This window comes from Lathamus discolor, chromosome 2 (assembly GCF_037157495.1).
Source record: "Lathamus discolor isolate bLatDis1 chromosome 2, bLatDis1.hap1, whole genome shotgun sequence".
NCBI classification, from domain to species: Eukaryota; Metazoa; Chordata; class Aves; order Psittaciformes; family Psittacidae; genus Lathamus; species Lathamus discolor.
The window spans coordinates 63101163-63125077 of NC_088885.1; the positions used below are offsets into that span (position 1 = coordinate 63101163).

General features: G+C 38.5%; 1 protein-coding gene across 2 annotated transcripts; it reads left to right on the plus strand.

The window, feature by feature from the left end:
* The first annotated feature begins 148 nt into the window (after positions 1–148).
* GPLD1 (glycosylphosphatidylinositol specific phospholipase D1) lies at positions 149–23502 on the plus strand. Of its 2 annotated transcripts, none has more exons than XM_065667210.1 (25): positions 149–534; positions 3534–3589; positions 4517–4595; positions 7314–7411; positions 8282–8392; positions 8670–8718; positions 9220–9274; positions 10202–10309; positions 11032–11059; positions 11147–11286; positions 12234–12299; positions 12856–12976; positions 13463–13593; positions 14701–14887; positions 15852–15962; positions 16962–17036; positions 17389–17545; positions 18591–18732; positions 19297–19396; positions 19485–19578; positions 20308–20484; positions 20794–20954; positions 21215–21241; positions 21332–21382; positions 22581–23502. In XM_065667210.1, the coding sequence occupies exons 1-25, from the start codon at positions 438–440 to the stop codon at positions 22656–22658; spliced, it is 2499 nt and encodes an 832-aa protein (XP_065523282.1). In that variant the 5' UTR covers positions 149–437; the 3' UTR covers positions 22659–23502. The 2 variants fall into 2 exon arrangements, with proteins under 2 accessions (XP_065523282.1, XP_065523281.1); XM_065667209.1 differs by having other exon boundaries at positions 150–534; positions 12853–12976.
* The last annotated feature ends 413 nt before the right edge of the window (positions 23503–23915 follow it).

The following is a 23915-nucleotide window of genomic DNA, read 5'->3' on the forward strand; positions in this document are numbered from 1 at the left end:
GTTAGGACTTTGTGTTGCCTACAACTTGGGAACTAGTGTGTTTCTACTAATGCTCCGTTGGCTTTAAGTTTTTGTGAAAACTGACGCAGTTGTTGTAAGGCAAGTGCACCATGAACTGGACAAACTGGGAGGATGCTCTTCGCTGTGCTTTATATGTTAACAGAAGCCTCACTTCCGTGCAGTGATGGCAGTTACGCTGTCCAAATCCCACAGGTGGGGGAACACCTATAGATTACTTAATTTTTTTATATATCTCAATCATTTAATTTGAGGTAAAGAAAAGCATTGCTCTAAAATAGCCGTTCAAATACAGCAGTCATTTACGTGCTGTGTCAGCAATATATCTGAAAGAAAAGGCATGCTCCGTAACCCACATTTCAAAGGTCGCAGCGCTACTTCTACAGGCTTCTGAAAAAATTGCAGTTTGAGCCAGCATCATGGGTGGTTTGAAGATTTGGTCTGTTCTGCTGGTTATACTTTGCCATTTCTGGCAAAGGTGTCTCCCGAGTGGAATTTCAACACATGTTGAAATAGGTAAGATATTCAGAATGGATTTCCGTGTATTTTTGTTTGTTTGTTTGTTTCTTGGGAAGAGAAGTAAATCCTGATTTGACTGGAAAGCAAAGGGAGGAAATAATGTTAAAGTAATGAGCATTCTGTATAATTTTTGTATTAAAAAGTAAATTATACATGGAATAGATGAGTAGTTTGATTTTAGAGTTCGAAACTTTGTTGGTTTTATAAGCAAAATGCTTGAATCGATTTAGTTGCGTACTTTTCCGTCTTCTAGAACAGGCATTATGTAACTGGAATGTTTGTGAGTCTTAGGCAGACAGGGTTTGGTTTGGATAAAGAAGAGGAACAGTTTACGCAGTTCATGGGATTGTTATATTTAAACTAAAGAACAACACAGACCATTTGTGGCAGCTCTGTTTTCAAATCACCGTGTACTAATTTTGCCATGCCTGCATAAAGTAGATCAGATGCTGTAATGTTTTTGTATCTATGGTTAACGTAATTACAACTGTTCTCTATCTCTTCCTGGTAGGTTGCTATCTGTAGCCTGAACAGCCTAGATTTATAGAGAATGAAGGAGAGAACTGAGGGGACATCAAAGAGGGGGAATATTCCTGGTTTGAGTTTCTTGTTTGCATATGTTATTTTTAATACCTGGTTTCTGCTGTAGTTCTTGCAAGAACACTCTTGGGTAGTGTGAGGTCATTCTGAAGTGTTTACTCAAATAGACTGTTCTAATTGTTTGCTCTTCTGTTTCTGATTCTAAATCCATTGCTCAACAAACAGAGAGTAAGACATGACAGATGGTAAAACGTATGGTGGTGTCTCTATTCAGGTAATCTTCTCAGACTTTAAATACTAAATACATGCAACTTTGAACAAATTAAAGGCTGGGATTATTCATGGCATTCATTTGAGACTATGTTCCCTTGCTGAGTGTTGTACCCTTGGTCAGTATCCTGTAGCCGTTTGCTTTTCCAGACAGTGTCAAGAAACCCATAGGAACTGGTAGGAGAAATCACAGTGCCTGAGGTTAGGCAAGCACAAGCATCTTTGCAATGTTTGTGCTGTAATTACTGAGTATGGGCTTCTGAAAACTTGGAATAACAGATTTGGAAGAATAGAGTGTATCTGCAAGAAATCGACAAAGAGAAACAAGAGCTTATGGCTCTGTTCCAAAGCAGTAAGATTTTTTCTACTCAAGCACATTGCAGGAAACCTGCATTTATGTGATTTAAAGATCTTGGTGTCTCTGAGAAGTAGTGTGTACGCTGAACTATTGGTCATAGTTTACAACAGAGTTTGTTCATTTGTCAGAAAAGAACATTAAACTGGGATCAGCTCTGATGCTGCTGAAGTCAGTGCATTAACTAATGTGCAAATAAAAGTCCATGATGGTAAGATGCTGAAAGTTACTGCCAAATCCAAACAGTGAGTATTCCAAGACAGAAAACCCACAACAAACTGTAGAAAGGAACTCCTCCGACTCAAAACCAGCACTGAAATCTATCAGGGACAAGCTTCTGAAAGTACTTTCAAAAACGGTTACAAACTCTGCCTGATCAAAATGTGGATCATGTTCAGTGTGCTCAGCAGAGCTGTGCCATGTCCTACTTGGCCACGGCCTTGTGGCTGGGGGCAGGTCTGAGTGGGGAGGCTCTTCCTCCCCAGGGGCTCCTATCAGACCCGCTCTGTGGAACTGTGGGGATCCGTCATAATATTCAATGTAAACATGAACTTGTAGGACCTGGGCCCACGTGGGTAATGAGAGAAGTTGGGGGGAAGGACAGAGGAATGTGAGACACAAAAAGCAAACTACCAGACTGAGACTCTCCCAGACTGGAAATAGAGATGTGTGTTGAAATGGCTGAGCATAAAAACGATGGCTTTTTTATTATTATTTTTAAGTTATTCCTGTTTTGGTGCAGGATTGGTCCTTGAGGTGCCTTAATATATTTGAGTAAGGATGGTTTAGATTGTTGGATAAAATTCAAAGTGAAAGAACATTCAAACCGACACAGTTTTGTATAGATCTTATTCCAGAATGAGAGTGGGTTTGGGGATTTTTTTTTTTTTTGTGATTTATTTGGTAAGGATCAAATGAAATACAGCATATTCTGGCTTATCTTGAGCAGTCTTTGTAAATAGCTTCAAGTGAGAAGTAAAACTTTGTGTGGGAAGGCAAGATGATAACCCATGTGTACAATTTCAACTGAATAATTTTAGTGGCAATGTTGGGTGTTTTTACAGGAGTGTTAATGGATTATCTCTGGGATCTAACATTGTTAGAAGGAGACTTCATGAAATTCATGTCAGTTTGCTTCATTCTCTTGTTATACTTAATAAATATTTTGTCAGTAAGAATGTCTGGATATTCAGTGAATAAATAGTATTATTTACCTTGCTGACTTTAGGTTTTTGTAGGTTTTCATACCTGTTAAAAATTAATCAAACTGTTAAAACATCTGCATTGATTCCTGAGGCACGTTTTTTTATGTTAAGGGCAACAATGAAACTTAAATACAATTCATATGAGTCCTTTATAGCTAGGACTTTGTGATTCATACTGTATACGTGTGATCATGTCAGTTCACTGTGGTAGCTTAGTTCTGGACATGGGGAGTTTCTTTTCCCTGCATCATGTTCTAGTGTGAGGCATCCCTGCCCATGGCAGGGGGTTTGGAAGTAGGTGATCTTAAGGTCCTTTCCAACGCAAACCATTCTATGATTCTATGATTTCAGCTTTGTTGGTCAGCTTGGGAGCTGGGGATTCAAGAGACTGATGAGATCTCAGTGCCTAGATGTGCCACAGAAACAGCATTTCCTTATTAGCTCAGTAGATGAGAAAAGACACCCTCTCACAAGTACAGAGTATTTTGAGAAATCAGGTTTCATGCACCTCTGTGACTTGGCTTAGGTATAACAATGCAGTTATTCTGGTTTTGATAATGCTTCTAACAAAACGCAGGCCTGGCCACAGTACCTATAAATCAATACTTCAATATGTTGTTTTTCAGCACATAGAGCTCTGGAATTTTTCATTAAGCACGAAAGGAATGTTAATTATAGACAGGTAGGAAGCATATTATTGCTTAATTGTGTATACCTTTCTTGTGAATGTTTCTTGGTCTGTCTTCTTGCCTTTCATTTATTGTTTATTCTCAGTAATCTGTGTGTAAATGTTGTGCCTGGGCTGTATTTTTATCTTTTTTGTAGAAAATTACATGACTCCTAAATACTATTGCAAGTATGTAGCAATTGTAATAATGCTTTCTTGCATGTTTTCCTGTCTTCTGAAGTAAAACCCTCCATGAGTAGTTGTATTATAAGAATCGGTATAGGACTTTTGGAAAGGCAATTTCATAAACATAAAGTCAGGAAAATGACAGCAAGGTTTGAATGTTGTCCACCACATATATAATTCACTGATTTCTGATTGGTGCAAATAGTTTTTCTTTCATGGGCCGTACCGAGCAGAGGACTACAAGCATGTGGGCAGTTTTCATAAACACATATACAAAATGCAGATGTGTTTTATGTTTAAAACATTTTTAATGCGTCTTAGGACAATGTAAAGAAGACCATTTTAGATAACTCCGTGTTTTATCAAAGTAGGAGATCACTCAAAGTGAGTATTCACACTGTCCACTGTGGACAGCTATGCTGTGATTCAAAGGATGAAAGTTAACAGCCCAGGCTTTTTATCTAGTCCAGGAGGAGGAGAGCACCTTCAGAAGGTGACTTCACCAGCATCTATGTTAGATTGTATGAATACTTGCCTAAATGCCCTCTCAAATTTGTGTATACTGATCAGCTTAGTTTCTTTTACTGGGGGGAGGGGGGGTGGAGAGAATGTTGCAGGATGATGATGACACTGAAATAACATTTACCAAGATTATAGTTGTATCTCGCAGTATTTTATCTTAGATATTGGCAGTAAACTCTGTTTTTGTTCTCTGCAATAGCATTCTGATTCCTTTTTCCCCCATGCTTTTCCCAGTTATTACTAAACCACCAAGATGCATTTCAGGCTGGGAGCATTTATCCTGATGCTTTTTATCCTCCAATCTGCAAAAGTGGTAAGAAAAATCCCATATTGTAACAACTGTATTTTTATGTGAAAATCTTATTGAATTTAGTAGGGTTAAAAATAGTTGTGTTGTAAGAAATGTAGTAAGGCCAAAAAAACCTTCCTGCAAAAACATCCAGCACTTGTGTTAGTATTTTGAGCCTTTTTGTAGAACTTCATAAGAAATTAGTAAGTTTGAAAATGTTTTTAGAAAGTAACTTTTGAGTAAATGTAACTAATGGGTAGGGGATTTAGATAGAAGGATGCTGTTTGACTGAATTAGGTCAGTTTACTGAGTACTGTCTTGGGGAGAAACTGAGAGGATAAAATTATCTTTTTTCAAAGTCTAGCAGAAAGCCTAGAGCTGATTTCTGTACTAGGAAGTATTTGTTTCTATCAACTCAGTCACAAAGATGATAGAAGGATATAAAAAAAAAAAAAGACCCAAAATGAAATAGCGTAGGGCTTGCTGGTCAGGGAATGTTAGTAACATCCCCGTTTAAAGCCTTCCTTTTCCAGACTGCTGTCTTCTGTCTTGTACTGGTTCATGTTTGCAATTAATATCAGTCTTAGTTTTGCTGCTTCTAGATCTAAAGAGTGCACTACAAATTTAGCACTCTGTAGGAATGGCTGTAAAAAGGATGTCTTGACTTGCAGGTGGTCCCCTCATTTTTCAGCTTTTGTAGGTCAGCTCTTGATCATAATCAGCTTCTCCAGCAGCTCTGAAGCTATAAAACAGCTAGCTAGGTCTTGCTCCAGGATATTCGCTACTGAAGTGGTAAATCAGGATAATGAGCAATTAGCAAATGGGACAAAGACAGCCTGTCCTCCAGCAACAAGCTATTAGGATATTTAGGCAGATACCAGAGACAAGGCAATGGTACATAGTTTGTATGAGAATACTGGGAGTCTAAAGTACAGGAGGTGGTTTATTTTAGTGGGTCATGCAAATTCAGATCTATTAAATTCAAAGTGTTCTTAGGATCTTTGGTTTGCCTCATCTTTTATATGTTTTACTGCTGAGTGCCAGTGCCTCCACTTATCTTGGTATTTTTTTTTTTCTGCCTCAAACTATGCAATCCCGTGTTTTTCCAAATAAACTTTACCCATCTTTTCTCATTGCCTGCTTTTCTTGGAGTCTCAAATCCCACAGTGGCAGCTAGACTTCTTGTTGTTTTGTGGTCCTAGGTTGTTGATGCTGTTGTTGATGCTAACTATAGGCTGCTTGATTTGTGTCCTGATAGGCAAGTTTGCCCATCCGGGTTGCTGGATGGGGGATCCTCTCTGCTATTATGTCATGGTGCTTAGTTCACATCCACATTGCCCCTCTGCTCTGGCATTTAATGCTGGTTTTGTCTCCCATCACTCATCAATCCTGATCTTCTCCCTGGCTCCGCTAACATCTTGTCACAAAGTTCTGACTCACTTGCCTTGTTTTCAGGATAGATGTTCTCCTGGGATTTCTTTAATTCCTACCTTAACTTGGCTGCTTTTATCTACCTCATCTTTCCGTTGTAACAGTTGGCTTCTGGCTTATACAAGGCCAGAGATCAGAGCAGCTTCCAGACCACATTCCTTCACCTAAGCTGGGGTATGTCTTGCTTTGTTTTACACTTGCACTCCTTAGTCAATGTGGAAGAAATAGGTACCTCTGCAGATCTGAGCTGCCTCTAGATCAAGAACAAAGCCATCCATACTAGCTTTCCAGGTGTGAGATAAGCTTAGATGTAGAAGTCTGCTCTATCAACAATGAATTTTTGTCTAGCAAATCCCATCCTTATGTTACCTAGTTCAGTTAGTTAACCTTCTACAATTTCACAGTTCTGTGTGAGCATATACTTGTCCTCATAGTGTATTGATGATTCAAACAATTAACCTCCTGCCTACCATCTTCCCCCTTAGAGAGTTTAATAGTGTGCTTCTTGATCTTGTCATGTCAGCACCACTTTGCCATTTATGTAGGTACTTTAAATGCACTTTGTAAGTAATTGGCTTTTATGTAGGTACGCAGAAATTTTTAGGCAATGTCACTTTTAGATCCTACATAATCTCCTCTGCAGAAATCCAAGTGAGAGTAATAATTGATGCTTCAGAGGAAAACCTGATTTTTCCTGCTTTCCTTTGCTGTCTTTCTGCTCCTGTATTGACTGTATCTTGTCAAGTTTGCCTTTCTGTTAAAAATGATGATGATGACATAGCCTTCGTTTGCCCTGTGGAAACCGATACCTGTCCCAAAGCTTCAGTTGTCTGCACTGAGTATTTTGAGTGGTCTGCATTGACCATCAGCCTTTCTGCCAAACAGTTTGGTGCATTCATTTAGTCAGCAGTTTCTCTGTTAGCTCTCCTTATCCTGTTCACTTGGAAGGCAGTTTTTCGTTGTACTGTACTTGCTCACAGGCACAGAGAAAGGGAGCAGGGAAAAAATTTTCAGATGCTTCAAACCCATAGAAGGTAAATCTAGTATCTCTTTTGACAGTATAAATCATATAAAAATATATCTCATTTGGCTTTTCTCATATAAGTGGATTTCAAAATGTATCATCTCTACATATGAAATTGAACAAAAGTTTTTCATTTGGTTTGTTTTTTGGTTTTTTTTCCGCCATGGAGAAAACAAATGTTTTTTTTCCTCCTCTTTTTCTTTTGCTCTCCTCCTCCTCTTCTCCTTTTCTCTCCCCCCCCCCCCCCCCCCGATTAAATTAAGTACTCTATAATTTTATTGCAATAGGAATATTTCATGATGTGTCTGAAGACACTCACTGGACACCATTTCTCAATGCAAGTATTCACTACATCAGAAGGAATTATCCTCAGCCTTGGGAAGTGGTAAGAAAATTTCATTAACTTTTAACATTGCATTCTGCTGTTTTCTTCACCTTCACTTGTTGTTGTAATTTTGTCGTTTGGAAAGTGTAGGAAAAAATGCATGGTTTTAAATTAAAGTGTCTGCTGATATAGGAAAATTTGAAATCCTGTTTTCATCTTTACCAGACATAAACATTGTGGTTTCCATATGAAGTCTGTCAGTTACCTCTAGTGTGGTCTGGTGCTTGTGATACATTTCTCAGGTCCAAATTTTGTCCAAATGGGATTGGTAGTTTTGCATTATTATCAGATCTGGTTGAGTGATTGCCACTTGAAAACCATGTGTCTTCTAGAATTCTCACTCAAGAAACCTTCAACTTAGTCCTGATTTGCTCTTGTTTATGGTATATGAGCTACATAAATAGGAGAACAGATGAGCTTTAAGGTCCCTTCCAACCCAAACTATTCTATGATTCAGTCAGACACTTTTACAGTGAACAGGTCTTGCACAGGAATGTGTGTCTCTCCCCTGTGCGCCTGCACAACGCTCATGATTACAGAGGGGTTCACTCCTTTGAAGTGGAACTGTTTGTCCCCAGTCCAGAGAAACACCTTAGTACACATCTAACCTGTGGTACGCAGATTTTCCCCAACATCAGCCATGTAATTCTGTGGCCTTGGACTGTCTAAAATGCTTAAAGTTTCTCAAGTCACAAAAAGTGACTCCGGCATCAGGGAATGAGTGGACAACATTTTGTCATGCTGAGTTCTTGGATTATAAGAATTTCTCACCTATATCCTTTTATAATGCACTTACATAAAACGCTTACTTCTTCTTGAAGACAGGACTAAAATTGCTGACATTACTACAAGTGGATTGTTGTTGTGTAGGCTACAGAGAAGCTGGTGGCTTTCTTGTTTGGAATTGCCTCACATATGGTGGCAGATGTTAGCTGGCATAGCCTGGGCATCGACCAAGGATTCCTAAAGGCCATGGGAGAAGTAAGCCTGTGTTATTTTATTTGTTGATATAACTGAATTTATTGGAGTTGATAGCTTAGCTTTGGACTCTGGTAGGGAGGGAAAAGAAAAGCTTGGAGCCCTGTTTCGGGAAGATTTTCAAAGAGATGTAATGTCACAAACTCCATCAAAACAAAGTTGGTCAAGTTTGGGATCTGTAAACCTCAGGTCTGCTAGAACAGTTTGTTTCAGCTCATATGTTTGTATGGAAGGATGCATAAAAGAAACAGGCAGTTCTCTTGTTTTTCTCCTTCTACAGATTGATTTTCATGGCTCATACTCAGAAGCTCACAATGTTGGTGACTTTGGTAATGTTTCTGTTTGTTGATTGTATATTCTTCTATTGGAATAACTAGGCCTCTTCAAAGTCACAGTGTGTGATTATGGCACTTACCTTGTCTTGATGCAGGAGCCAAGAATGAGTCAAATGAACCCTGTGTTCTCACTCTCCCCCATAGCCCTCAAAGCCCTGCTGTAACTGTCCTCATGCTCCACGTTTCAGGAGATGTAATGGGGCATATGGAGACTTGCATTAAAGCCAAAACACAGGCTAAAGGATGCTAAAGTTGAAATGGAATCACTACTGTGATTCCAAATTTTACATTATTCTTATCCTCTGGCAGTATAATATATACAGCATGCGTTCGGGTAAACCATTTATGTATTCTAAATGTTTAGCTGGAGGATCTGTCATATATGCATAGATAGCATAGCCATATATAGCTTTGTTGCCTCTATTATCCATGGTAGATACTTCACGAGTTTGGTTTGTTGGTCTTTGTGGTTTTTTTTCATTCTTCCATCCACAGGAGGAGATGTACTGAGTCAGTTTGAGCTGGACTTCAGTTACCTGGCATTGAATTGGTAAGATAGTGAGGTTACCGTCTTTAATAATTATTTCTGCTTACTCTGCACACTTACTGTGCATTTTAACAAAATGCTGTCCTTTATCTTTCTTTCAAAAAAGCGCCTTGTGGCTATTGGAATTTTTCTGAGTTTGGTTGTTTCTTATATGCGTATTTACTGTTCCCCAACATGAAAAACTGCAAGGACAGTATCAAAAAGAGATTTACTTGGAGGAACACTGCCAGAAAGATTAAATTATTTATCTCTGAAGGAAATCATAAGTAATTATATGTAAAATAATAAGTGAAAAACGTTTCTGGAATGTCCTAGCAATTAGTTAAATAAATCTCACTTACATTTCCATTTAAATTTTTGGAAGTTGAGGATGCCCATGGTTATAGATGCTGTGCAATTCAGTCAGGTTTAAAAGTGTAAAAAGAAGAAGCAGGTTTAGATTTTTTTTTCTCAGTTTTTAACTGAAATAAAAACTCACATGCTTTTTTTTTCTGCTGATAAAATACGTCATTTGAGTAATTTTGCTTAGGTAGGATGTAGTTCATGTAGGTGCCGAAGGAACAGCTGGAGGAAATGTCTGTTTGGCTAGGAGTAAGTTTAGTACAGCAGAAGTTTGGAGGCTATCCTCCAAGATTATGTGATCACCAAGCCAGGGAACCAGTGTGGGAACTGTGGAAACTTTGCCAGCAGTAGTTGCAGGGAAACACTTCTACAGGTTTCTGATTTTGAGCTAAACAAGAGGAGAGTGTTGTGCAGCGAATAACTGCACCCATAGTCTGCTGTTTCTGGCATTTGTAAGGGTTCATGACCTTCTATAGTCTTCTGAAATTTAGAATATTTTAATACAGGCTATTGTTATTACACAAACTGTAATCTTTTATCAGGTGATGTGCAAAATCTCCTGTTATAATACCTTCATCTTGGTTTTAGGTATGTACCTGTCAAAGACCTAGCAGCTATCTATAAGGAATTTTATGGAAGAGAGATTATAACTGAAAGCACAATTATTGACTGTACTTACCTGCTGTTTCTTGAACTGTAAGTTGAATAGCTTTGTCTGGGTTTTCATAAGTGAAACATACATAGGAAAATTATGCTAATCTCATTTGCAATGCCTTGCACGTTGAGGCCAGAAATATAAACTACCTGCTAGACTCTCAAATCACAAAACACCTGATTTTTTTAACAGCTGGAATACAATTTTGGACTGCGTAGTGACTGTTAAATTCATTATTACACCACAGATTCAGCATCTTAGTTCTTCAACACATTTATGTAGTTCACATACTTATGCTTATTTATTTGAGAACAGCTGTGTCTTCAAGTGCCATTGCCTTGTGCCATGTTGCAATGTAATATGCATGTACTGAAGGAGTAATGTACATACCTAAATAAATGGCTTACCCACACTTTATGTAATCCTTTCAAGTCCAAGAATAAGTCAAAAGAGCCTTTTGATATCTGGCAATGTCTACTTTTGAATATCCTATACAGCTTAGCTGTATCCTTTATTTCAGTTAATTACCAAGTTGTGCAGCATTTATAAACCCTCTGAATCCCTTCAAATCAAAGGGAGCAATAAAGTTAATATCATTACTCCTCACATGACAGCTTCTAAAAACATGTTAACAACCAACAAGGAAATGTAATGACTTGCATAGTATTTACCATACAGCAGCCTTAAAAAGAACTGTTGAAATAATTAAATATTAAATGAAGCCATTTTTTTTTTCTGAAGATTATCTTTTTATTTTTTTTAGGCATGGAGAAAGGCTTGTTGTTGGGAAGGTTGGTTTTCCATTTTCCTTATAAAAACAAAGATACAGCAAGAAGACCGTGTAATCCATCTTACTAAGAGTGTTGCTTGCTTCTTAGCTTTTTCCAACATATGCTAGTAAATCTCCATTTCTGGTGGAGAAGTTCCATGAGTATTTCCTTGGAGGAGTGGATGACATGGCGTTCTGGACAAACAATATTTTTGAGCTGACGAGCCATATGCTAGAGAATGGAACCAGGTATAGCATGTTTCCTGCAATATGAAACACAGTAGCCAGGTTCTGACACACATTTAATTGTTCTTCTGAAGGCAGGCTCTTTTGTAGAAATGGTGCTGAGCATTAAATCCTTCTTGGACTAAGGGATTTCTGTGGCTGTCTTTTACCCTTGTGCACAGGATTACACAGGCCTTGAGTTTGCATTTGTTACATGTTCACACTTCTTTCTCCAGGGAAGGCTCTGGTATGCCCAGCTGATACTCCACAGGGAAAAATTGGAGCATTTTAGGGGACATACTCAAAGGCTTGCTTAAACTTTGTATAGCCATGCCCTGAGGTTCTGCCTGGCAGTCTGAGCTGTGGCTGTGGCTGCACCTTCTGACTGCTGTTATCAGCCAGTGAAGATGCCTTCAGACACTTAAGGATGATAAGATTAAAAAGAGTAAGAGTACATGTTCTAGTGTTGGAAGCTCAGGCTTGTACTCAGAATATTGTATTTTTATAGAAGTTCTAACCTTGTACTTCTGTGTTACAAGTGTAACCTTACTGTAAATAACTTTATGAGACCCACAGTGGCAATTAATCCATGCATTTGTATGGAAAACATCACTGCATCTATTTTGGGAAATGATGCTTGAAATACAGTATGGCATAATCTGTTGTATGCTTTGTTCTAGAATGACACTTTCATTAAAAGTGCTTTAATATAATTAGCATAACATATTACAGTAAGTTTCCTTTAAGAGTTATATAAAGACATGAGATTCATACAGAACTTTATCAAGATCATTAAAATAAATATCGAAGGGTTTTCTAAAGATTATAATGATCTGATTTTGAATAAGCAGGGTTTCTTGAGAAAACTAACGACTTCTAACAGAGGAATCAGTAAGGATAAAAGTTGTATTTTTAGTTTTTCACTTCCATTGTGGGAAAAGCTTTACAATGCATTCTGCATATTTCTTTAGTGACTGCTTCCTGCCTGAGAACCCCCTGTTTATAAAGTGCACAAGTGAGCACAAGGACAACTACATGTAAGTATTGTTCTGAAGGTTCAGAGATTTACTGATGAGAGTCTTCTGCTAATGTGGACAGCGTACTATTGAAAATTAGAGATCTTTTATCTTTTTGTGTGTGAATTTGAGATTCTTCTAACATGAATAAGTAAGCTTCATATAGGGAAACTGTGCAGAATCTAGGAAAGACTTTCACCTTTCATCCCAAGGACAAGAATATTTACCTAGCACTTGAAATACTAGGTCTTCACATTTTTATTTTGTTGTCACTCTTTGTTCTGCTAGTTGTGAACCTACTGATTGATATTCACCCTTACCATAGCTAAATTCTCTCCTGATTTATATATAGAAATAATGGAACTCAGGTGTTTGTAGCTGAGGATACAAGTGTATGTATTCCTCTAGCAGACATCTCAAACCAGCTTAACTGGTATGTCTTGAGAATTCCATTTATACATGGGAGGAAAGGACACCTGATTGCATACAATATGTTTGCTTCTCGTAGCTTTCTCATAAAACATTCAAGTCGTTAGTTATGTTAATTGTTATATTACTGCCTTCTTTATTTTAGCAGAAACAAACAATCAAAACATGAACAACAGAAGAATAGAACTTCCTTGCTTACAGAAACACATGAAAAGAATATAAATTATACAGAGAGAGGAGTTCACTTCAACATACAACCCTGGGTAAAAGTAAGTGAGAAGTGACAGACATGAGAGGTAAAATTTAGCTCCTTGTAGAATTGCTTTAATTTCTGCCTGAAATGCTGTGTAATGGAGCAAGGTTTCTGGATGTTAACAATAGCCTCTGGCTTCCCTTCATGGAGACTCCAGCACCATATATTTATATGTACATCGTAAATATTCAATTTTTACACTTTGCTCATTGTATAGTGAGATTAGATTCACACTTTAGTATTTACACTTTGAAGGATCATAAAATCACTTTTGGGGTTGAGAAGTCCCAGAAAAGCACAGCAGTGAATAATTAGCAGTGATCCATTTAGAACATACAGATTTTTCTGTTTCTAAAATGTTTATGACTTGAATCAGATTTCACTTAGATCAACGTGGTGATTTCTGCTGTTGTTGACTTGTTTTTCGAAGGGCTCCATAGTGTTGTAGAGTTTCAGCCTGTGCTTTAACCATTCTTGTGTCTTTTTATTGTTTTTATTTCAGAATTCCTTCCGCTTGCTAAACCGTGCTTTTAGAACCAATGTCTGGAGAGCTACACATCAGAAATCTTCTAACCACATCTACAAGCCAACAGCTTCGTATTTTCTGACCTCACCCTATGCTAGACTTGGATGGTTGGTAATCTTTTTCCTCCCACTTCCCTCTTAATTTCTGAAAGTTCTGAGTATCCTTGAAAATATTAATGTTTATTTTTTGGATACTCTTTAAAGGTGATTGTCCAAGTTAGTTAGTATATAAATCTGGCTGAATGGCTTACATCATCTGTCCAGAACAAGATAGATAACCTATAGAACCTTTCTTTCAGATGTTAACATAAATTTCTTGTGTTGGTATTGAATAAAACTGTATCAAGAGCAAAATTCCCATTCAGATGTGAATTCCAGTCAGATAACCTTTTTCTTTGGAAGGGTTGTCTTTTCATGGTTTTTTACATTCCTTCCTTAGCGAAGGAGCTCAATGCTCTTTGTGTGATCAAGCTTGGACTGGAAGGAACCAAAATTGGAACCAGGCCTGGTTCTACTTCTGAACAGTATAGGGACATTGTTACTCCTTTTTGGTTGTGGGTTGATGTTTGTGCAGAGTTAATTGCTCTGAATTGACCACTGATGGTGCCTAGCGAGTGTTTTTGGAAACACAGGACTAGTAGAGGGTTCAAAGGTAGATTCAGGACACAGAAAAAGGGGTGCTCTGTCACCTTGACAGAGGGGCTGGCTTGATCTGCAGAAAGGAAGAATAATAAAATAAACTTGCATTGCTACTCATCTTGCTTTATTTCTTCTGACTCAAAAGTTGAAGATTTAATTCTTGAGCTTACTTCACACCAGCCAAAGTAACAGTAGCTAGTTATTTTCTCTCCACATTCCCTCTCTAAACTCCAACGTTACTGAAACCTGTGATCCCTTCGCTTTTCTACTCTTAATTCCATCAGTTAAATCAGAAGTTCAGTTAAAAAAATATTTAATTTCATCTTTTGTATTCTGTGTCATATGCAAGCAGCCCTTTTCCGTGCTCCTTGCTCTGATTCCTCTCAGATGCCTTGCGTCAGTAAGTAAAAAGCAGTTCCTACAGATCTCAGAGGCATTAATTTCATATATATAGTATAAAAAGTACAAAAAACAAGTCTTAGTTTATCCCAAAAAATTAGAAGTTTTTATTTTCTGCTAATGTTGCGGTAGCCTGGAAACTAATGCTATGCTTTTGTTGACTCCCTTGCTGTACAGGGCAATGATTTCAACTGACCTGAACCAGGATGGATATGAAGATCTGGTGGTTGGAGCCCCAGGGTACAGCACATTGGGCCATTTTCAGATAGGACGGGTGTATGTGGTTTATGGCAACCAGTCAGGGTTGCCACCAGAGGACATGGATCTAGATGAGAAAGCTGACCAAATACTACAGGGTCATCAGGTGAGGGATCAGGTCATATTAGCCACTTAAATATTTTTGCCTGAAAATGTGATAAATTTTGACTGAGCAGCAGTATCATTGATATGTATGAGGGCTATTCCTGAAATACCTCTCCTGGTAAAAAGATGTTTTATGCTTTTCAAGAAAAATACCTAAATCACAGGAACAGTTAAAGCAATGGTGACCTGTAGGATCACTTTTATTACTGTTCCAGATAAGTGGGAATTAGAACACAATTTGCCCTTGAATAAAACTGAGATAATGTCTCTGTAAGTCACTGTATAGGTCATTCAGGTCCCTGCGCTTAAGAAAATACCATGATATTCCCTTCTTTCCTGTCTTTTTAAATCTAAAATGATTAATTCAGTGTAAATGTCCATTAATTTGAAGCATTTTTTCATTAATTGATAACTTCACAAAATCATTGTCTTTACTAAGAGTAACTGGCTTGTAACTAAGAAGCAGGATCAAGGTATCTTTTTGAATATTGAAAGTCATCCTCTGTAGAAAATATCTTTATTTAGAAAGAATAGAATAGAGAGAGATGAGATACATTTCCTTTTAATCTGTTTTGTATACACTGTGGAGTAACAGCTTCTGTCTTACAGAGTGTTTTAGCGGCTCTCAGCTATAACGCTGTTAACAGCAAAGATCATAAGTTTAACATCAATGGTATGCTAGGCTCAGAAGAGGAAATACCAAAGCAGCACCATACTGTGTTCAGTTATCTTATATTTTAACATCTCCACATCCTCAAACAGAACAGTTGACTCTAAGTTAGTATGTTAGTAGGACAGTTACTACTTGGAAGAACAGTGATGCTAAGAAAATATTAGGAATTGGGATAGATGTCTGTCATCTGTTTCCTGTTCTCTGTGCTGTGATTGTGAATGTGAATTAAGTTTTGATGGTTTTGTCTTGAAAACGTCTGTTATTTTCATGAGAGCAATCCCTCTTCTTTCAGCCTTCAGGAAGATTTGGTTCTGCCTTGGCAGTTCTGGACTTCAATGAGGATGGAGTATCAGATCTGGCAATTGGAGCACCTTCTGTGGGATCTCAGTTTCTTACTTACAAAGTAAGCCACACACATGGGTGGTTTGGAGTTTTTTTCTCTCCAAACAGAAAAATTTGATACATATTTTTTTGAACAGTAATATGAGAAAGAGAATTTCTGCTCTTCCTCAGGATGACATTGTAACTTAAACATAAAGGTTTATAAACTTTATGGGTACTTTGACTAGACCAATGACCACTATCTGTACTTCTCTTTCAGTGGTCTTCTTGCACGTTAGAAATCCAAATCAGATTGAAATTTAGCAGCACTGATGTGCTGGAAATGTAAGGAGCCATTCATGAAATACAAGTGTACCCTTTTTGTTTAGGAACAGAGAGTCTAGAACGGACCTCAGGGGTTATTGATCCTTGTCAACTGCTGTCACAGGCCAGCAGATGATATCTAAAATGTGATAATGAACACAGGCACACTAGCTAAAATAATCAAGTTACAGAGGCTTAATGACCTGCAGCTTACCAGGTAAGCCCATGGAATGGTCCCTGACTATTTTCAGCCTGTGCAAACTGAGAGGCAGAATGTTATGGTTTAAACCACATTCATTAACCTTAAAACTTTTCAGAATTTGAGAAACTAACTTAGCTGCCTAAGTAAGAACATAAATGCTTTTATGTAGACCTATTAGCTTGGAAAATTGTGTGCATCTGTTGTACCTTGCACTGTGTGTCATTGCAGTAAATAATATAGAACAAAATTTAAGCCACATGAGTGTGTGTATAATGACTATAAATACACAGCATACCATCCTTGCTCCTTACCCATAGTATGATGAAAATGTACTTCTCTAGTCTGTTGTCTGGTTATAGCAGTACCCATTACAGCGTGGGTATTCTGAAGTTTGGAGTGGAAAAGATAGTATAATGAGAAGGCTCCGACAGGAAAATGCAGTTGTGTAAATAGCCCTTGCAGAACTGTTTCACTCCTTGTGCTTTGTCTTGGATTTCATACTTGGTACTGACATGCAGATACACTCATGCTGTGTTTTCTTTTCCTGTTGTTTAGGGTGCTGTGTATGTCTTTTTTGGCACCAAGGGAAGAGGATTGGCATCTCAACCAAATGTTACCATAACGTGTCAGGTATATTGATTAGGCTAACACAGGGCCACACAAGCAGGAGGTGAGATAAAGGGGAAAGGGGCTCCTGGGCTTAAAAAAAGGAATTTAGACTGATGGGGATTGTGAAAGCAGGTACTTGCTTATATGTGGGAAAGACATTTGTACTGCAGTGAAGGGAAGGCAGCACCATGAACAGAAAAATGTATAGCCCTCCAAAAAAAAGCCCCAAAGAGAACAATACTGAAGTCAGGGAGTGGGAGGGTAATTTGATAAGAAGCAGACAAAAATAGGTCTTTAGAAGTAAATTGCTTATTTTGCAATGGAGCTGGTGGTTTCAGTTCTATTTCAGGCTTAAACTAACTGTTTATTGCAGTATTCCTACTGTAATCTTGGTTGGTCCCTCCTGGCAGCTGATGTTGATGGGGATGGAAATGCTGATCTGGTTGTGGGCTCTCCATATGCACCTGGTGGTGGGCAGCAGAGAGGATTTGTGGTTGCATTTTACTCTTATTTCAACAGGAGTGACCAAGGTAATATTTATTGAGTAAATTAACCATCTCATATTTTACGTGACTCTTCATTTGTTCCTAATTAATCAAAGGATAATTCAGGTTCAGAGGGATCTCATAAGGTGTCTAGTCCAGTCTTGTACTCAATAAGGGGACAGCTGTGAAGTCAGACCAGATTGCTCAAAGCTTTATCCAGTTGAGTCTTAAGAACCTCTTGTGGCTGAAGTTGCACAGGCACTCTGGGTAGCTGTTCTGCTTCTTGGCTGTCCTCATAGGGAAAAAAAATGTCTTGTTACAGTCAGTGTGAACCCCTCTAGTTTCAGCTTATGCTCATTGTCTGTTGTCCTCCCACCATGAAATGAGAGGCACAGAAGGCACTGAGTACCCCAGTACATTGGGAAGAACCTGGCTCTGTCTACTTGTTAACCTCCTTATAGGTGCTGGCGGCTGCTCTTAGGTCCTCTCAAAACCTTTTCTCCAAGCTAAGTCCTGGTCCCTCAGTCTGTGCCCACAACTCTAGTGCTCCAGCCTCAACCATCTTGGGGGCCCTCCAGTTTATCAACATCTTTACTGTTTTGGGGTATCCAAGACTGAACATTATGTATTATACGGAGGAGCAGAGGGGGAGCAATTACTTCTCTCAATCTCTTTGCCATGAGCCCACTTACGTAGTCTGGGATGCTGTTGGGCTGTTGGCTGTCTCTGCTGTCAGAGCCTCACAGTTGTCTGCTCACCCCAGGGCTTTTTCCACATGGCTGCTTCCCAGCTTGTCTGTCCCCAGCCTATCCCTAACAAGGAGTCCCTGGTTTAGGGCAGGCCCAGCTTTCATGTACTTTGTGTAGTCTATTGCAAGGATTTAGAAGCAGGCTATGTTGAATAAAGGCTTTCACCAGCCAGTACAGTTGCAGACTGAGCAAGCAAAGTTAGCAATAATTGTTACCATATCATGCACAGTGAAACTTTGCTTATAGAAACTTGTCATAGGATGAATCAGTGGAATATTGCTAACAGATATTTCTATGCCAGGATACCCCAAGTTGTAATTCATATTTTTGTGGTCTGTCAGGATTTCTGTCAGCACAGGATGCCAACTGGATGGTGAAGGGGGAAGAAAACTATGCTTGGTTTGGATTTTCACTTGACAGCTGCCAGCTGGAGAATATAACATTGCTGCTGGTTGGTAGCCCTACATGGAAGAGTTGTGCTAGGTGTGTTGTGTATGACACCTTGCTCTCTCCTCCATTCTCCCCTACTTCTACAGTATTTAAGATTTGTAATAGATTAGACTTCCAGCTTTTCAGGAAGTTTCCTCTTTGTTCTGCTTTAATGTTTTTATTAAATTCATACTTTTGTGCCTTCACCCTCCTGAAAAGAAAGGTGTCTTTAGACCCTTTATAGGTCTTTGTTATTTAGAAATGTTTAAGAATTTCTAGGGTTTTCTTGGGGAGGGGGAGAGGGGACGCAAAAATGCTGACAGATAAGCATGCTTAAAATAAGCCTATAGATAGCACCTGGTTTGAGATAGATAGCATTTTTAAAAGCAAACCAGACACAAAATGGACTGGGTGATAAAAGAAATATATAGACTAAGTCTGCTCTAAATGTTGTGTAACTAGTTAGAACAAGGATGGGAATTACTAAAACAGATTTCTAGCATTTGGCAGCCACTGTTATGCCAGGCTAAAAGAGGAAGGTACTTTCAGAAGCAATCGTAGCTGGAATGTACAAAAATATGTTGTCACATACAAATATATTTTGCATTGTAATTCAAGCTGCAATCCCTTCTCATCGGATGTCAGACAGAGTGTTGGGAAGGTGTATGGGTATAACCCACCAAGCACAAAGCTCTGGTTTGCAGTAACTGGAGACAAGGTAGGGCTCCTTCTGTACTGTGGGACCTTATGAATAATTTGAAGTGTTATTTTGAAGAAATGACACACGTGTGTTAAAAATCTGACAGGCAATGGGCAGAATGGGTTTGTCTCTGGCCAGTGGTGTGATGTCTGTGGCTGGGATCACAAGGACAGTTTTGGTGGTGGGTGCACCTACTGCAGGTATGTCCTGAAAATTGGAAACCATTTCTGCTTTGGGATGTTTGTTTCTGCATGAACAGAAAACAGTTAAAAAGTTAAAAGTTTAGTCCATAAAAGCTTAAATTGCATAATAATTTAAAAAAAGAACAACAAAAAAAATCTGTAATCATGAGTGCTTTACATGTAGAGTCCTCTCTACTATGCATCAACTTCAGTGTTGGCTTTTTTCCTTTCCTTAGTGTTAGCTCTTCAAATTAGTTTATCAGCATTACCACCTTGCATTATTTATGTAGAAGTGATTTGCTAGTAGACTACATATTGGAATTAAAACAACACGCTATTTTTGTACTTACTCTGGCAGTAGGCAGTAAGGAATTAGGAAAGTCAAAACGTAAAACTGTCTTTAACTTGAATGCATTTTTTTGCCTGGTACTATTGTTAAGAGATTGTTTCTATGCTAATTAGTGTTAATGCCGTATAATGTTTGATCTTATTTTATAGATATCTTATGTATGCCATGTGGCACACATGTGCCATATGTATGTTATGTAATGCCAGTATTACCTGTAAATATATAACATAGATTATATACATGTAATATAGATTATATTACATGCTATGTAATCACAGAATCACAGAATCCCAAGGGTTGGAAGGGACCTAAAAAGATCATCTAGTCCAACCGTAATCCATGCATTAAACCTAACTTCCTCTGTCTGATGCTCCATTTCTGTTACTTCTTTTTCCCAGATAGCCTGTCTAGGATTTCCTTTATAACCTCAGTGCTGCTCCAAGCTGGACTGGCTCTGGTATATGATCTGACAGACAGCACCAAGCCTTCTTTGCTGAGCACATTCAGTGGGGACAGGAGATTTTCTCACTTTGGAGGAGATATACACTTAAGTGACCTGGATGATGATGGACTTGGTAAAGCTTGATGAATCTAGATCAGAAGTGAAATATTTTACTTTTGGCAATAGTAAGACTGGTCACCTACATATTCATACAAGTGCTGAACACAGTCTGCTTCCTCAATTGACTTGTACCAGTATTCTGTTGTGCCTTGTGGGGAGACATCTTTAAAATCCCAAGCAACTCAGTCAGAGACTGAAACATTTTAACAGTCATCATTAATAGGAGTTGTGGTATCTAGAGATACGTAAATGCCAACTCGTGTGTTTCGGTTTAGCATTATTGCACTTCTGATGTGTTATGTCATCCTTGTAATATCTGCAGATGAAATGATTGTGACATCCCCACTGCGAACTAATGCTATCACCACGATACTGTTTGGTGGGGCAGCAGGCCGTGTTTACATTTACAACGGAAAGCAGGCATCCTCAGGGAATGTGACACACCACTGCAAATCACTGGTATCTCCCTGTCCAGAGGACTGGGTAAGAAAACATAAAAGAGAAATCAGGGCACAAGGTCATCATGACAGCTGATTCATTACATCCAGTACAAGAATCTAGTGCATTTTGACTTGGTTTCAGAAAATAGAACATTTATTTATGTTCTTATGAATCTGTGTGGTTCAGCTCCTCCTATTTGTTCTTGAATTACTTTGTTGTTTAGGAGCCAAGGTTATTGCACTGGTCTATGCTCCTAGTCTGGTTCTCTCCACTGACTTTTTATTTTCTCTTTTCTTTTTCAGGCACAGTATGTCCTGATTTCTCCTGAGGTAAGTAACCAGAAAATACACTACTGAGAGAAACAAAAAAGTCCGATTGTAATAAACAACAGCATTATAACAAATAATGTTTTTTTACAGGAACTATCAAGATTTGGGAGTTCTGTTATCACTGTGAAATCTGAAAGAAAGGTGAGAAAAACTACTGGTTTTGGTTGCTTCGTATCATCTTTCTAGCTCACTTGCATATACTAGCCAACACCTCAAATATATATTTTACCCCTTTGCAGCAGTCTTAAAGGCTTTACATAGTTAATTAAGTTTTAATGACTCTCTGCAGTCATAATTAAAACCATTTTATAGGTGCATGAACTGTGGAGTTGCCACAATTCTGGCACCTGATAGATGAATTGAAAGAGATCACTTTAAAATTGCCTGAAATCTGAATTAGGAGTTTGTTGAAAGTTTTCATAGTAAATCAAGTGTAGGTGCCAACTGGCTTTACTGTTCATGCCAACCTGTATGCAAAGTGGATGCTCAGCTCTGAAGTAAACCAGGCACTGAGCCACATAATATTTACAGGCTTGCTGTTTTTGCTATCACTTGCAGTGAACGCTGTTCCTGTGTCAAGTGTTTCCAAGCACAGAGAGGCCCAGTTCTTACCCAGATAATTCTGGACATGTTCTGCATACCTGTTTCTCTTTCCCTCAGACGACCATTATTTTTACCAAAAATCAGTCCCTGTTTGCATGATGTGCTGAGGAATGTTTTTTTTTTTTCAGCTTGAAGGTTACTTAGTGCTTGTTCAGCTGGGTGAAGTCCAGTGTTCTCTGACATAACCTCTCAGTGTGAGAAGTGAGGTTCTCTGTGCTTTCTGAGAAAGCCTCAGGACCAGGCTGTGGAGGTGTGTGATAGGCCTTCAACAACTGGTGTCTGACTTCTTGCTGTTAAAACATGCAATGGAGAAACAGCCTCTAAATGTGAATGTTTCTAAACTAGGTTAGGATGCATAATCCAACACCTGAAACACAGGCATCACTGATGGGTTTTGTCTGAGCTCAAGTGAGGCCATTTTCCAAGCAATTGTGTTCTTTTGCTATGGCACCAATCCAGTCCACACTCGAGCTTCATCTGTATTGATCCGAATCCTGAGAACAGTTTATATTGGCAAGAGATGTATTTGACTGGTTCTAGCTTCTTCCAGTTACCCAAATGAAATAATTTGTTTGCCAGATCATTTTATTAACCACTATTCTGATGTGTGTTGTGCTTGCATTTCTTCTCATCACATTTCTATATGATACTAATGATATGGAAGAAATCTGGTTTCCATAAGGCAACCATGTACCTGCAGTTGCATTTTCCTAACCCTTGTTCCGTATCTCTTCAGAAAGAAGTGGTGGTGGCAGCAGAGAGAAGTTCAGCGAAAGCACGCCTTGGTGGAAGGCTTTTTATCTACTCGCTCTGAAAGTCCATGGTAGCCTTTAAGACCAGGGCACAGCTGGTCTTTTAGTGAAGCGTATCTGTAGTATCTGCAATACTTTCCTTAACCAACACAAACTAAACATCTTAGAGAGCCAGATAGGGTCCTAGGTAGTTTTAATGGAGGGATGGACACTGGCTGTAAGTGAGGGGGAACATGAGTATTCATGGGGGTTTGACTTACAAACCAAAGCTTTATCAGTCATGTAAAAGCACAAATTAATTCCGTTGTGAGCAGCAGCATTGCTTAACCTAGAACAAGCAAGCTGAACCAAAAACTTTCTAAAGTCTGAAATGAGCAGGCAGCTAGATTTTTTTTATAGTAATATTTAGCTGTATAAGGAATATTCAGTGGTCACATTCTTTACTGGTCAGATTTGAGTGTTTTCTTGACAAAACCAGGAAAGAATAGCACATCATTTTCAATTCCTTGTGTACTGTATACAGACAGTGATTCTAAGATGTCAAAAAGTTGCTGTCAAAATACTAAGCATGGAGGAGGGGCAGCTCTAAGAGGGACAGAAAGGTGGGTGCCAAGCAGTAGCACATCCTGAGGTCTGCATTCAGGGTGTGGAACAGCTGGGATCTCCCAGGGCGAAAAGTACAAGCAAGACTGACCAAGTTTTAGGAAATGCTTTTGCTTTCACACTCATGGCTGAGACTGTTCTGACACCCTTTGTGTTTTTATGTAGAATTCCATGACCAGTGTAACTTAGAATTGTTAATAGCTTTAGTGGTAACAGTATTGTCTTCAACTAATTAACACTAATTTTGTAAGATGTAGGTTTAACAGTGTTCACCAATTATCTATTAAACAACTTGAGCAGCAAGATGTGATGTTATTATTACCATTAGTCTGTTGACACATGTATTTTCTCTCTTGCCTCCTTCACAAACATAAAGCAGTATTCTTATTTTAAATAATTCAAGTCAGTGGAATAGCACAGAATTCTAAAGGCTATACTCCAGGATTACACATCTCAACTTACCTTCTTAGGAATTGTCTCAGAGGGATTGTTTAAGGGGAGGAAAAGGCAAGATGAGCAGCTTGATGTATATTGTGTTCCAACATCTATTTGGAGGCTTTATTTGCCCAAATAGTAGGACACTTTAAAAAGAAATTAAATGTGAACTTCATGAAAGCAGTAACTGGATGGAACTGGAAGCAGAATGCCTGTAAATCTCTGCACAAGCAGTGTATTTTGTCAGGGGAAAATAAATAGACTTTTTCTTTTAAAATGAA